This window comes from Oxyura jamaicensis, chromosome 2, assembly GCF_011077185.1.
Source record: "Oxyura jamaicensis isolate SHBP4307 breed ruddy duck chromosome 2, BPBGC_Ojam_1.0, whole genome shotgun sequence".
In the NCBI taxonomy this organism is placed as follows: Eukaryota; Metazoa; Chordata; class Aves; order Anseriformes; family Anatidae; genus Oxyura; species Oxyura jamaicensis.
Window position 1 is genome coordinate 81,037,793 of NC_048894.1, and position 16,123 is coordinate 81,053,915.

The following is a 16,123-nucleotide window of genomic DNA, read 5'->3' on the forward strand; positions in this document are numbered from 1 at the left end:
TGATTTTCTTTCACTGAGTAAAGTGAAAAGGAAAGCAATTTCTAGAGAAACTGAGACTTGTAGTGTAAATGTGGTTGAGGAAATTTTGATCTTGAGAATGACTCCAAGTGGAAAATGCAGTGATCTTATGTCGTGTCTAATCAAAACATCGTTTCCATATTAATTATTAAAAAAAAAAAAAGAAGAAGAAGAAAAGGAGGAGGTAGTTTTTCCATTAGTCTGAAAGGTACCTATACTTTTCTTCTGTTGGGACAGATTCTGAGCTTGTAAGAAATTCACCCACCATATGCTTGGTATCTTGTGGTCTGTTGGTCCGTATGCAAAACCCTCCAAGTTCTTAGGGAAGAGAGGAGGAACTGTGCCCTCTGTTCCTTTTGAGTTTCTGCATGCCATAAATCAACAGAGCGTGATAGAGAGGACAGAGTGGCACGAGCTAGAAGACTTCCAGAGCACCCAAAATATGCCACCATGTCTCATTCAAGACTTCACATGTTTTAGGTTTTTATGTTCAAGATGTATATGTTTTTCTATAAGAAAACATACAGATTTTATTTGTTCTGTGAGAAATTTATTTACTGTGTTACTTGCTGTTTGTTGTCATTCCGGAAGCAAAGTGACACGCTACTGTTTTGTGAGAAAAGTCCTGTGAAAATGGCATAGACGGTCATTTCAGTTAACTTGAACAAGTCCACAAGACATTGTAAAAATGGGGAAAGAAAATCCCCACTTATAAATAACAAGCAGTGTTTATTTTCTCTTGTTCGGTTTGTAGGGTTTTTTGGGTTGGGGGGGTGTTCTTTTTGCTTCTGAAAGGTTAGCTTCTATGCCTTAAAATATTGTCAGTTAAAGATTTACGTGATATTTTCAACAGTTTAAAAAGTGTAGTTCTTTGAATCACTCTAGGTGAAGTAGCATATGTGAGTAGTAACCGTTGGTTTTACCACAAAATAGTTTTGGTCTGTCTGTGCAGGAAAGGTTTAAGATTGGTCTTCAGCAAAACCACTAAGAAAAGAAAGATATCAAAGATCTCTGAACTTTTTGTTGTTCTTTAATCCAGCTGCAAAACGGTATGAATTTTAACTTGATACCTGAGGTTTAAAGGAATACTGCTTCTTTTCTTTTTAAGGCATTAAAAAAGAGAAGTGGTTATTTATTATACATTGAAGTAATTCTAAAGTTTTGTTCTTCTCATCTGAAACTCTACAATTGAGCTTTAAAGCACAACAGTTTCATAGCTATCTATTTTCCAGAATGGTTGAGCAGTTTTAGTTCTTTTTCTAAGTTATGATCATTTCAAAAGATGTATTTTATTCTAAAAATGTGAAACATTTTTGCTAGAGATGGAATTCAAAAAATACAGCATTTCAAGTTAATGACTTGAAAGTAAACGTAGTCTCTGAGAATAAAGTGTTGTCATGTTATTGCAATCCTTGTCCAGTAGATGTTGCTGTACATACATTAAATAGGAGATTTTTCTAACTATAGAACTCTATTATCTGCACTTAACACAGTATTTTAAATAACTTTTTCGGTATAATTTGCTTTGGGTTCTCAGTAGACTCCACAGAAGGCTGGAACTACAAACAGGAAGACTATTAGTCAAACCATGTTTTTCTTCAACTGTAACTGTCTCATGCAAAGTGTACTCACGTTCCTCAGTTCTCAAAAATATGAACTGTCCATTGAGATGATGATTATTTTGCAGAGTCTTTTTTACAGTTAGTTGAATTATTTCAAGGGCTTTTTCAACAAAATGCTGCTCTTAAAATCACACGCGCACACAAAATAAAAATTTTAAAAAAGAAACACTCCCCTATCCATGTTGTAATTCCAAATTGCTCTCATTCCAAAAATTGTCTGTCACTTCATAGTGATGCTCTGGGCACCTTCCACGCTGAGAAAATAGTTTCTTCATACAAACTTGATGCACAATTAGACTGTATATGTTTTAGCTCTCATTAAACTAACGAGAATATGTTGACTTCATGAAGTTGAAATTATCTGAGCTACTCTTATATTTGTCTCCAACTTTGTCTTAAATACATATTGTTCCTCAGAATAAAACATTTGCGCACTGATCTACTGCAAGTAAAGTTTATTGATATGTATAGTCTGCCTATTCAGATGGCATGAGTTAGTTTTTATAATTACATCATAAACTCAGTGTTCGGTTTTCACTTCTTCACTTTGAAACCCCCCTTTTTCAGAATTATTTTAACAGTGGTTATGAGATACTTACACTTTTCAATTTTCTCATTTTCACAAGACTGCTGAAAAATCTGGCCAAATGGAAAGATCGAAGAAAAACGCTAGGCAAAGACAAAATGATTTCAAGGTAAGTTATGGGGAGTAAACATTGCTTTCTTTCAGTTGCCTGTCATAGCTGGATATTTTAGCATCACCACCTTGAAAATCAGATTTCTTAAATCATCTTTGTGCCCTTACACCTCATCCTTCCACGCTCTCTGTCATGTAGATCATGTAAATCATGTTACAAGATGTTGTGTCTAGCAAGTAAAGCAAGTGTATAGCAAGTATAGCAAATGTATGGATTATCTTCTTAAGCATACTGATAGAGCTTGATTTTTCTTTTCCTTATTCTGATTCAGAAAATGATTCAAGAAGTGATGCACTCTCTGGTGAAACTTATCCGTGGAGCTTTGCTTCCATTCAGTCTCAGAGAAGGAGAATCAAGACAGTATGGTGGCTGGGAGATGAAAACTGAACTTTCTGGCCAGTGGCTAACACATGTTATCCAGACAGTAAGGTAAATGGAGCTGTTGACCTACAATATGATGCTATTCCTGGAATGTGTATGTTTTAACACAAATTGTTCTGTTCGTTTCATTAAATACTCTGAGTACTAAGAATGTTAATGCTTTCAAAAATATGATCATGAAAAATAGCTTAGGGCAGATTTAGGATTCTATAAGCAAGTTTAATTTGTAATGTCTCATGATATGTTCTTAATACAAATGATATAATATATTCATTTTTCCGTAGACCACCTTAGGAAAGGGTTGAATAAATGATTTGCATGGCACAGCATAGGTGCTCCATGAATGAAATGGGATATGATTCTTTAGGGTAAAATGAGGTAGGCAGCTTTGCAATTATCAGCTTCATTTACTGCATATCTTCCCATCTCTGCTGAAATAGATAAAAATAACATGCCTCTCAGTATAGTATCATTCTCAAATCACAATTTGCTTTCACAGTTGTCTTATGAAAGGCGATGCTCCTGCTTATAATGTCATTCTGCTTATAATTATGTTTGTTTATAAACTTAGTGATGTGCATGTCATCAATTGCAAAATGTCTCAATAAATACATGGAATTGGCTTCCATTTGTCCATGGAGGGTATATGCATCATCGTTATCTTTTGGAAATTCAAATAACCTGGATTTAATACCATAGTTCTTACTTGCAGGTTTCAAAGTAAATAACAAGCAAAACACAGTTGATGAAAAGAAAGGGTGTAGTTAACTCTTACTTATATGTTAATTCACATGTAGTTAACTCTTACTACAGATGGAGCTAACAATGACATACACCTGTTGTTAAGTCTGTTTAACACTTTCCAGAAGTCTGTTGTCAGTTACATTATCTGAATTTCATGTGGATTATTATTATTTTTTTCTCAATGGTTGAATTTTCTTACTCTGGCTGAATTTTATGGAAAGCTTCCAATTTAAGAAGGAATGGACTTGGCATTGGATGAAAAATACACTAAGGGGTGAGGGAACAGGCTTCAGCACACGTGTTGCCCCTTTATGAAAAGTAATCCAATTTCACTCAAATTTTAAAAATCTAGGATTTACCACTTGCACTGGCTTGGCAATTTGACCAACAGATTATCTGAAGGTTGGTTGTGTGTCAGAGTCCTGCCATCTGAGATATGATCCAGTATAAGGTTATAGGATACATGAAGACTCTTTTCTATGTATTCTGCTTTCTGGCTAATGCCCTAGTAATGAGTACCAGAACTGAAATATGGGAAACTGTCTCTTCTTCCCCCTCTTTTCACCCCCTCATGTTGTTAGTGCCTGCTCTGGCTCTTCACAGGAATGAGCTAGGGTTTAATGCAAAGCAGTCAAAAGTAGAGAAGAGGGGCAATCTGGAGAAGAGGTACTGAACATACCACAATATGGTGCCAATCAATGATGACCACATCTTAAATTTTTGCAAGTACTGCAGGTCTTCTTTTCAAGCTCCTGCATTCTTTGACAATCTAATTCATTCTTGTGACTCTCACCAACAAAGAAGTTGGACTGCTCTCATTAGTAGTCTACACGTTACATATAAACTTTACTTGTCGCAAAGTTACATGATGGGTTAGGTCTAATTTTTATAATTTCCAACATATAGTCATCAGGAAGCACATGATGGGATCAGTCATTTCCCAAATTAGTGCTTGTATCTTAATTTTTCTGTTTGTTTGTATACATCAAACAGCTTAAAGTGGGGTGGTTACATGCTTTTTTGCCTTGTATCCCACTCTGTCATATCCCAGTATAAGAAGTAGGTTCCAAAGGATAAATGAGAGCTATGCAATAAAGTGAAGCCATGGACTACAAGACTTTATCCTCCTTGTAGGGATTAGAAAAGTGTGTACATTAGGATGAGTTGTATGAGGAAAAGGGAGTTGTGAAAGCTGTGTGCTCCTTTGGGAATGCAATCAACTCCGAGTACAGGACTTCTATGCCATCTGAAGTCACTTAAATGTCTCACAGATGGCTGTTTACATTCTGCGTTCTCTGAATGACTGAGATAATGCAGATTTATGTAATCTATCAATTCAGTCGTTATGCTGAGCTGATTGCAGTCAGGATCTGAATGACATTTTTGGAGTTAAAACTATGGAGTTGAAATGGAGTTAGCAATTAATGGTGGTGTTTTTATGCATTATGACCAACACCAGGAGTAAAAAACTAGAGTTTGCAGGTGGATGGCTGGAAATGTTCCACTTACTACTCAAACGTATTTGTTTGTACCTTCCTAATGCTGTTCTTTGGCAATTTCTGGTACCTGTGCTTTGCTCAGTATTGTCTTTGCTTATGTATTCAAGAGACGGAAACAAGCAATAAACCTCACTTTGTGTCCCTAACTAAAGTCTGAATAACAACAGTCTTTTAGTCAAAAGCTGAAATGAAATTCTTTCTAAGCAGCTATTGTGTTGCTGTTTCTAAAGGGGAAAATATAAATGAATCTTACCATCCTCTGCTACAAAACTTGGTGATTTGAGCCCAGTCCTGGTTCAGAACAAAACAGTCAACAAATTCATTCTTTGTGCAGCAGTAGCTGTATTTTTGGTCCCTTAAATGTGTGTACCATTGTGATCTGACACATGGCCACATACCTTTTTATTGCACTTTGTTGTTTAATACAGGTAGACGATGCCTCAGAAACCCAGTTGAGGACCTAGGATTTGATCTAGACATTCATATAAACACAGCAAAAAAGCTACCTCTGCTCCAGAGGGATTATTTTTGATTGTAAGATGAGAGGGATGCAGGAAGGCAGGTGGGAAAGTGCAGGAGGGCAGTGGGAAATGTCGGCATCTTCCTATGATGACATTATTGTAACGTTACAGAAAAACAAACGTATTTGCATGCTTCTGAATTAAGCAAATAAGTAAACTTTTCTCACCAGGGTAACCAGTTTTCAAAGACTTACTGTGGGTGGAGCTACTGTATTCACATACACAGAAGATTTTACAAAAATTCAATGTAGCTTATCTGTTAAAGAACTTACACAGATTTAAACTTCTATTATTATTATTATTATTATTTTCAGGCTTAGTTCTGAGTCTCTTACTGCACTTGAGATACCCAATGATATGCTTCAGATCATCCAGGATCTTATTTTGGATCTTCGTGTACGTTGCATTATAGTGACCTTACAACATACAGCTGAAGGTAATAAAAGGCTGCAGATCTTTCTTTTTATTTTTATTTTTATTTTTATTTTCCTTTTTATTTTTATTTTCCTTTTTTTCTCTCGTTTCTCTCCTCTCCTCTCCTTTCCTCTGTTCTCCAGCTATGCCAAACCATGTTCTGGATAATAATGATGTTTGTTAAAGATTTTGAAGGGGGCAGTGGACTCCTCTGAGTTCTGTAATATATCTCACAAGAATTACTGAAACATTTCATGGTTCAGAGAACATTCTGTATTCTGAATCTTTTCTTCCCTTAATCTAATGGATAGAGCAGTTTAGATCCATCTCCTCTTGGTTGAGACAGTGATTTATCTCAACACGTAGCTTTTCTTTTTTGAGTTCTTCTGTAAAGTTTTTCTGTAAATTAAATCAGCAATGACCCTCACAAAAAAATCACCAACCCTCCACCCCACCTCCCCAGAAATGCCAACAACCCTTTATGGAATATTTTAGTTGTGCGTTTTGTTTTGTTTTTCCAATGCCTTTTGCTAACATTGTTATCCTTGTGCCTCCTTCTGTGTACATAGCTTTCCCCATAAATGTCTGGATTGTAACGGCCAATAGCACGTTCTCTAAACCTAATGTGATTCTATGTGCACTAGAGTCCATTCATTTTACCATATCCTGAAACTTGAATTTGAATGAAGTAAATCTTCCAGAAATAATTCTCCCTCTTAAAAATTAGGGGAGATCAATAGTTCTGTTTTTCCCCAAAAAGACTCATTGCTCTCAATTAAAAAAAAAAAAAAAAAAAAAAAAAAAAAAAGCCTTTTAAAAAATCTTTCAATTTAATCATTTTTTAATCTTTGAAATGATTCATCATTATTTTGTGGGCTGACATGAAGCTAAGTATTTTCCTCAAGCCTTAAGTGTGTTAAGTCTAGGTGGCTACATTGATTAAGCAAGTTTTAAAACTTTAATTGACAACAAATGACAAAGTCTATATTGTTTAGTTGATATAATGTCGATGTGAATTGTATTCTTGTCTATTAATCCTTTGATTAAATCCAATTTCAGCATTAACATTAGTTTTCCTGTATTAATACCAATCTTGTTGGCCATACAAGTACACAGATTGTCTTGTCTCTTTAAAACTCTGTATGGAAAGTATTCACCACAGCTTTTGCTTGAAATATGAAGTTCTCTATAGCCTCTATTCACCTAACTTCCCCAGTGTGGTCCAGAGAACTCAGATATGTGATTAATCATGAAGCTCTAAGTCAAAAAGCCTGTTGTCCTAATAGTTTTGCCTACTTATTGCATCATCACAATAGCCCAGTCCTTTGTTCATATACAGTATTTCTGTTTATGTCCTGATTGCTGGCCACATAAGTTCAGTGGAGGAAAAATCCTAGTGGTAGTCTCTAACTTAGATTTTTGATAAAGCAGATTCACCAATCTGTGTAGGAATGATTCTCTGTTAGGTCTGAACATCTTTATTCATCCTTCTGTGTCTTGAATTAAAAGAGATCAGATCCCCTAACATTTGGTATTTTATATTGGCTGGCTAATGCATCTTTTATCTAGCCAATTATGACTGCCTTTCTTGATCGCTTCTTATATTCCCTGTTAGTGAAACAGTCCTATGCATTTGCCAGAGCATCAACCAGAGAACGAGTAAAGATACCTGCCCCTATTACAACTCTCATTTCATATTGTTGCACTGTGTGCTTTATCTACGGGTGCCTTTTTTGTTCTTTACCAGCCCAAGCAAAATTGCTTAGGTTAAGTGTGTTTAGATTATTTTTCTGGACAGGACTGGATTAATTGGGCCCTTGAAGAAATTGTCGTCTTTGAGGAACCAGCGAAAGAACAATTAATGGATATTTTCATGGAGCTATGTAAATGGGTCTCAGATATATTTATTTCTGTATTATATTAGTGAAAGAGGCTCCCCCTGGACTTGAATCCCCCTCTGTAATCTCTCTGAAATGTGAGCCGTGTAGACTGCTAATATAAAGCTCAGTCTCATCTCTTACTACACATTGTAAGTTGGTAGAGGCATTCAGATCAGTTAAAAATTTTAATAGAGCACACTACCATTAGCTATTTAAATAGGACAAATCTGCCCACTCACAGGTTTTTCTTGTTGTCTTCAGATAAATGCAGTATACTCATGCTGGCCCTGAGAAGCAATCACTGTTCTTTCCCTCTTATGCGTGATCACTGGTCATAAAGGTCATGAGAGCCAGATTATGTGACTGCCAGACCAGACAGGGGGTTTACATGAATGTATTTGACTGGAATTTGATGAATGGTTTCAGTGAAATTAGTTTTTTGAGTTTTATTTTTTATTTTTGTTTCTTGTTTTTGTATTTGTGCTAGCTCAGAACAGGTTGCAAAAATGAACGGCCACAAAACATGTAAAGGCTGACCAGCGTGGTCTAAAGCCCTGCAAGAATATCAGTTCAATAAGAGCTTTACTAAATAGGGAAACAAACAGAGTATGTATTCTGTGTAGTCCCTTAATACCTTTTTTCATTGTTAAGACTTGTTTCCATGAGATGTAGAATTGCAGGGTATGACACCGTGCTCAAGCTCCTTCATTTAGCTAATTAGAGCACCAAGAGTAGTGTAGACAACATTCAGCATGCATTGGTTACCCTCTTTTCTTGGGCTTGGGGGAGAAATTCACCCAAATCATTTCCCATTTAAAAGGGAGTTTCATGATATACAGACAGTTATGAAGAGCAATTTATGAGAGAAAATGTATATCAAAGCCCCATGAACTACGCACAGTTCATCTCATTCATGTTTGTAAGTCCATTAAGGAAAAAAAAAAAAAAAAAAAAAAAAAAAGTGATGCTGAATAAGTGCATCCCCAGAAGAATTTTGTTCACAGAACAACAGTTTTGGATTCACATCCTGTCTTAGCTCCTCTTAGCTTCAGTAAGCCTGTAGAAATTGAAACCTTTTGGGTAGTAGAAGATAGTTTTTTGCATATGCTTTCATGCATTTTCATGAATGGTCCAACACCATGGACCCTTGACCCTGAATGGTGTCTCTAAGCCTTCTTTATAGTTATTAATCGTGAATTATATGCTATCCTTTTTATCTTTGCTAAAAAACTAAGCAGATGGTCTTTCATTTTTAATTAAGAGCTGCAGTATAATAGATTAGTGACTTCAGTTCTTAAAATTAAGTATTTTATGTTCTGATTAAAAACTTAGAAAATAAAAACAAACCCAGAGCCTTGACAATATTCCTTTAATTTTAAGCTTTCCAGTAAAAGGTGGGCTTCATGCAACTCTTGCCATGTATCACAGATATGCTTCTCTGTGTGGTGTCACCAGCATACCATGTACGTGTTCCGTTCTTAGTCATTTGAGAAGGCTGAAAGCTTTGAAGCTTTTAGTGCTATTTGCTTGTATGTCTAGTCATTGCAGTCCCAATGTCTGTGGTTTATCTTTTCAAGTTCAAGGAGTTTTTAATAATGAAAATGAATACCTCTTTTTTTTTTTTTTCTTTCTCTGTCTTACAGATATAAAGAGGCTAGCTGAAAAGGAAGACTGGGTTGTTGACAATGAAGGGTTGACATCGTTGGTGGGTATACTTGTGCGTTACAGGCACTGTCTTTGGATTTTTTTTTTTTAAGAAGTGCAAATAAACTGGTTTGTATGTTCTCCAGAGAAATTGAATTAGTTTGGACTTTGTCTATGCGTGTGCATATTGGTATCTACAATTTTATTAAAATATGAAAATAGAGGATGATTAAAAATCCAAACTATTGGTATAGTTACTTAGGGCTTTCTTAACAGATCCCATCACAAAACACATTTTTTTTGTCTTTACCAAAACGTTTATTTGTACTTCTTAAATTGTTCTGTCTGAAGTAATTTTAACATGACATGGTAATTGTACTACTAGGTAGCAATATTTTCTGAAATGCAAAAGAGATTGTGAACTTAGTAGTAAGATAAAGTAGCTTCTTAAGTGTGCTAGGATTATCACAGAGGAAGTTATTTTGAGGTAAATCTTCAATATTGGCATGTGAGCAACAAAATGAAAGCTGCATTTTCATATCCTAGTACCTCGTTTCTTTCACAGGTGGCATAAATAGGGAACACAGCTTGGTCTTAAGTCTGTGTGATGGATAAGTTTCTTGTCTTTCTAAAGCAGCTCTTTCTCATGTGGGTGTAGTTCTAACATAAGAAGAATGCTTTCTAACATTCCTTACTACAACAAATGTTTTCAGAAGTGGAGGTATGACGCAAGTTCTTTGATGCCTATAATCTAATCAGTTACCATTAACATGGAGATTTTGCCACTTCACCTACTGAACGGTATCAGTATTTCTTCTCAAACTGATGGTACATAAATCTGTGTATGCAAGGTTCAAGTTGAAAAACACCTTGAGTGACCCCCATTTTCTGTGAGTGAAACTTAGGATCAAAATGGATAAAACTTTGCAGCTCTAGGGTGAGTAGTCCATGGAGCTGCTTATTTGTGAAACTGCCCAAAACCAAATAGTCACCACTAATGGAATAAAATGGTTCTTTCAGAAATTGCTTTCTACATAAGTACAGTTTCTTTTCATTTCTGTGCATTTTATAAATGTTAAAAATAATAATAATAAAAAAAGAGTAACTCTCACCTTGTGAAACCTTGCATTTTAATATTTTTAAGTAAATAACTAGTATTTTCTTTCCCAAGATTTTTAAGTAAGCTTCCAAAGGAAAATTTATAATATTCCTTTTTAAAAAATCAATGCAGTATATTCCAGTTAATGCTGAATTAAAATATATGCTCTAAAATGTATTATATTAAACATAGATAAAGCACTACTGTTGTTTTGTTTGTTTGTTTGTTTGTTTTCCTATCCAGCCTCTTCTGTTCATTGACTTACGGGGGAATACTGATTTTTAAGAAAGTATAAATAAAAGGTTTGTAGACTTGTGCCATGTACTGAGAGACAAGACATACCGAGAGACAAGAATTGGGAATAAAGATGCGTAGCATGACTTTCTGCCTTAAGTAGGATTATTCAAATGTGTCAGAATAATTACTGCTGACCTTTAGTATGATTTTTGCCAAGATAAACAATAATAGCTTTATTTGTTAAGCAACTTATTTTAGGGATAGTTTACTGAAGTAAAGAATTTTTTTTGAGGTCACAAGTTCAGTTCACATCAAAATGCTTCATAACTTAGTAGGCATACTACCATGGAATTGGTCTGTAGCTGAATAAATAGGTCATAAATAGCACTTATCTGTTATAACGAGAAATTGAACTGAAAAGCAACTAATTTAGGAGATTGCCTACACACAAACAACAAGTGGCTTGAAACCAAATTCAGATAAACTAGTGAGATGCTTTCTGGAAATAAACAGTAGTGAGTAATGGCTAAAACACTGCAAGCACATTGTAGGTGTGACTTAAAAACAATCTGCGAAAGCAGAAAGGGCCTGTGGGAGGGAGAATTGCTTTGTATATATTATCTAAGGGAATGCTCCACCGCCTTTTTTAGTTTTTCTTATTTGCTTCTATAAATATGTTTGAAGTTGAGTAGGAGGGCATGAAGCAGTCACAACATACATACTGTAGGAAGGAGTGTTTTGGGGCAATTCAGGTTTTATAACCAGATTTATAGCTTCTGGTCTTGGTTTCAATTGCCAGTGACTTGGGCAAGTCCCTTAACATTTCTGTTTTTCACTTTATTCATCTGCAAAATAGAGGGGGGAGAAAAGATCTATTGCAAAAGCTTCTGCTACTAAATGCTTTGGCTGTATCCTTACAGCATCTTTGTTAACAAGTGCTTAACAACCTTTTGTGTATTTAGAAATCACCCATGAATTCCTTGTGTACAACGTTTTCATAGATTCCCCCTTTTGAGGCAGTGGATGAGACATGCCAGATCTTATTGGTGGCAGTTGATTATGTTTTGTCATAATGAGATTAGCTGCCTACTGAAGTAGAGTTCACTGTGGTAATATTGTAATAAAAAATAACGAGCATAAACAAGGGCCACGCAATGTCTTTGGAGATACCTTCAGCTTAAGACAGAAACTGTATTTTAAGTAGGTAGGAAATACTGGTTAATAATGACCCCTTTAGCGTTCATATTCCAGGAAAGATAAACAGTAAGACAGAGAACCAGCTTTCCTCAGTTTCATAATACGCAAAGGATAATGTATCTGAATGGCTCTTCTCCTAAGGTGTGGTGTTTTATGATACAGAAACAAAATATAGCAGCAGCAATTTACTGCTGTTCTTTTCCTTCTGAGCCAATCCAAAAATAATAGAGAGAGTCTGAGTGGCCCTTCCTTCGTGCTTTTCAGGTTGCCGTACAGGCATCACACTGATGTTCCACATCCACCCCAGCATTTACAGAAATACAGATTACTCCTAAGCATTAAGTGGGTGACATGTCATAAACTATTTACTGGTTTAAAAAACAGAAAAACACAAATTTACATGGCTTAGCTTTTTCATCCGTCTCTCTGACCCATATCCAAAGGAATGATGTCCCTCTTTCATAGAACAGTGATACCTCTTTGCATTGTAAAGCAGCTTCCTGCCACATATCAAGCTGGCAGTCTCAGAGAAAAAAAGTGACTTTAACAGGGAAGAGAGAAAGATGAGGAAAAACTGACTAATGACTCTGATGCGGTGAACTCATTTGCACTTTCATAGTGAAATTGGTACATGCATCAAGGCATTCATGCTTCAGGTTTGGAAACCCTGGAGGTTTAAAAAAAAGAGTCCCCCAAACCAGTCTTTATTTTTCCTCCATATGAAAGCAATTTCAGTCCACTTTTCTTAGAAATATTTTGCTGAAATTAAATGCAGAAATAACAGATAGCCAAGGTGAAATAATGTCCCAGCTTAGATCAAGGAGATGTGTCATAGGCCTCTATAATGTAATGTATCTGCTACCACAAAAAAATGCTATAAAATTCTTTCATGACCCTTCTAGAGGAGGCTATTCAGTGCCTCCTCTCAGAGAAAAATTCTCATTATCTATGGTAATAGTTTTGTAGATAATCACATCATTTCAGAAGTATCTTCTAGCAATATATGAATTGTGATTTTCTCCTTAACCCAAATAAAGAGTTTGCCATATGGAATGGAATTTTTATACATTTGCTTGTGTAGTGTTTATTTTACATTGAATGCTTATCTAGAAGCTAAAGAGTCATTTGCCTTTCAGCCATCCCAGTTTGAACAGTGCATTATCCATTCCTTGCAATCTCTAAAAATTGTGCTGGACTGCAAACCTGGAGAGGCCAGTGTAAGTTTTGATTTATACTTCTAATTTCCTTCTTTTTATGTAAATTACTATTACATTTCAGAACAAGAACTTTCAAAGAATGATACAGGATTCTAACTTTTCCTTTTTTTTTTCTTTTTAACTTGCACCCTTTTCAGTGCTGCTAGCTTTTTATTATTATCATTTATATTTCTTTTATTTCCTTCTGTTAAGGTTAACTGTATGTATATGGGGCAGATGGACCTAAATTTTTGAAGCTATTTTTTACAAAAATGCTACTAATGTACTTTTCAGATTACCATAGATGTGACATATATATACACACACACATGTATGCATAAGTGTATATGTATACGTATATATTTATTCCCAGGAGTTTCTCTTAACTCAGTATTACATCTGAACTACTATTAGAACATTAATTTAGCTTTTTACTTCTGCAAACTTTACTCTAAATCAGGTGTCTTGCCTATCCACATCCACTTAGTTTATTGAGGCCATGATTAAACATGATACTGAGGTCTTCCTTTAGGTTTCCTCAGTGATCTGAGGGAGTTTAAGCCCCTTGCACCCTTCTGTGTGGGTATTGTTTCTGTCTCCTTCCTTATTTCATCGTTCATGACTAGCTTGTCCAGTTTCTTAAAGAACATTATTCATTAGAATGTGCTGTGCATAGTGAATCCTTCTTGTTAGGGTGCAGAGATCTTTAAATATCCTAGGTTTAGCTGCAGTTTTATTATCCAACAGCACTACGCATCATGTGTACTAGTTACTAGGACTTCCTTGCCTTTAGTGTTTTAACACCTCATGCTTGTCAAGCTGCTTATTTGGACTTATTGCTCTGTGAGAAAGCCTTGTGTCCCAGCAGTCATTCACATAACTGTGTTGTCTCTGAAGGGACAGATTACTCAGGCCTTCTTTGAGAATAAAGCTTTGTGAAGCTGTTCCATTGAAATAATGTGCTTACATCTTCAGGTGTTCCAGCAACAGAAAACACAGGAGGATGTGTGCCAGCTAAGCATTGGGATCGTGCAGGTAACTCGAATGTTTTGAAGTATGAAATTGTGAACACAAGTGAACAATAAAATGTATGTTTTGCATCCTTCCCAACTTCCAAAGGGTAGCTTAAGCTGATGACAGTACCTTAAGTTGATGACAGTATGTTGTTCTTCTAATACACTCTGGGATCATGCCAAATGTTTGACTTGAGAACTATGTAGACATTCCTAGCTGAACCTGATGAAATCAAATCCTCAGTGTGTGGGTTATTGACATGTTCTAGTATTTTACTGAACCACCATCATTGCGTTCGAGATACTTGCTGAGCTGATGTCAACTAGCATTGATATACTGCCATAAAAGGAGCAATGCTGATTTTCATCAGCTGAGGATCTAGATTCTATTTTTTTTGTTGGAAATCAATATTCTTCATACTAAAATTTGGTATTTTAAAACCATATATATTTGAAATCAGTAAATAGCATGCTTTAGACTTCCAAAACATTTTTATAGTATTCTCAGATAAGAAATCTTGAGTAAAAGCAAAAACTGGATTTTAGTGATGCTTCTGTGATGTTTACTTAAATGCAACTCTTCAGATTGAACACAAAAATTATTAGCAATGTCTTCTTTGCAAATCATATATTTTTGTCATCGTATAATTTTAGCCATATGTGATAGAAATCACTTAGGATGAAAACCACCTATTTTTTTGCCACCAGTAAAGAGTGTGACGCATGTAAAATTAAAAATAGATATTTAAAATGTTTAACAACTCTGCTAATGCATATGAGGTTTAAGACAGTGAAAGGCGATGATGATTGTTCTGCTTCTATTGGCTGTAGTAAGAGTGAATTTAAAATTATTTTTCAGTTCTGACAGAAAATATGGATATTACTTTGTTTCCTAGGTTTTCATAGACTGTTTGGAACAATTGAGTACCAAACCTGATGGTGACATAGATACAGCACAGTAAGTAAAATAAACATGACCCAACTGTAGTATTCTGAAATTGTGGGTGCAGGTCTCACATTTTGGTAGTGGTGGTGACTTTATCCCTCTGCTGTTACATATTTCATATTAATTCTTTTGCCTCTGACTAGTGTTGCTTTGAAATTCAATTAGATACTTCTATGCTAAAAATTGAGTTATGTAAAGTAATAAATATTGTACAAGATAATTAATATGGTATTCATTATGCCATTTTTTTTCAGTGGCAGGCTTAGTAGTGTGCTGTAGAAGCGAGTATGTTGTTTTTTACATGACCTGACATGGAATTAATTATCCTTGTCACTAAGTAGTATCTACTCATGGAGACGTAGCCACTGCCTTTTTTTTCTTCCCTTCTATTTCGACTAGATATTAGTATTTCTGCTAAATTCTTAAAAGGTTGTTCCATAATTGCTCATGAGACACTTATTTTGGAGACCAAAGAAGTCAGAATAGCCTGAGTTTTCAGAGCACAAATATTTTTTGTGAAATGTTAGAGAGCTGGCAAATATTACAACCCTCAATATGTGTTATAATGAGGCCAATTAACTGTGTTCCTAATACTATTTTTATTTGCTATTTGGATGACTCTGATGGCTAGATAGGTGTAAAAATAGAGCAGAATCTGCGGCAAACCAGAGAACTTGAAGACATTGAAAATGCTTTAAAGAAAGGTCTGCAGTACTGTCTGTCCACAAAGCTCTTGCAGGCTTTCTGGACATCTTACTGTGGGTTACTTTATTATCTTGTGTGAGGCAGGGGGTGATGGTGGGGTGTTGACACAAAATTCTAGTCTTTTGTTCCAACTGTTTATTTGAACTCGTTATTCATGTATCAAATAACCAAAATCACTATGCTACTCACAATTTAAACAATATTCCCAGTCTTTCAGTTGATGTTTCATCTCCAGACTTGTTTGGAAGTATTCATGAGGACTCGAGTCTTTCTTCAGTAAGTTTGACTTCTGTTTTTAAAAGCTGATGT

The 16,123-nt window shown here is 35.4% G+C and overlaps 1 protein-coding gene across 1 annotated transcript in view; it reads left to right on the forward strand.

Moving 5' to 3' along the window:
- EXOC2 (exocyst complex component 2) overlaps nucleotides 1-16,123 on the forward strand; it is a 130,374-nt gene that overhangs the window by 70,011 nt on the left and 44,240 nt on the right. Inside the window, exons 14-21 of the mRNA XM_035317173.1 lie at nucleotides 2,267-2,335; nucleotides 2,610-2,767; nucleotides 5,798-5,919; nucleotides 9,421-9,482; nucleotides 13,091-13,171; nucleotides 14,126-14,185; nucleotides 15,060-15,121; nucleotides 16,024-16,090. Of these exons, the coding sequence (XP_035173064.1) occupies nucleotides 2,267-2,335; nucleotides 2,610-2,767; nucleotides 5,798-5,919; nucleotides 9,421-9,482; nucleotides 13,091-13,171; nucleotides 14,126-14,185; nucleotides 15,060-15,121; nucleotides 16,024-16,090 (681 nt within the window). The remainder of the gene's footprint in view (nucleotides 1-2,266; nucleotides 2,336-2,609; nucleotides 2,768-5,797; nucleotides 5,920-9,420; nucleotides 9,483-13,090; nucleotides 13,172-14,125; nucleotides 14,186-15,059; nucleotides 15,122-16,023; nucleotides 16,091-16,123) is intronic.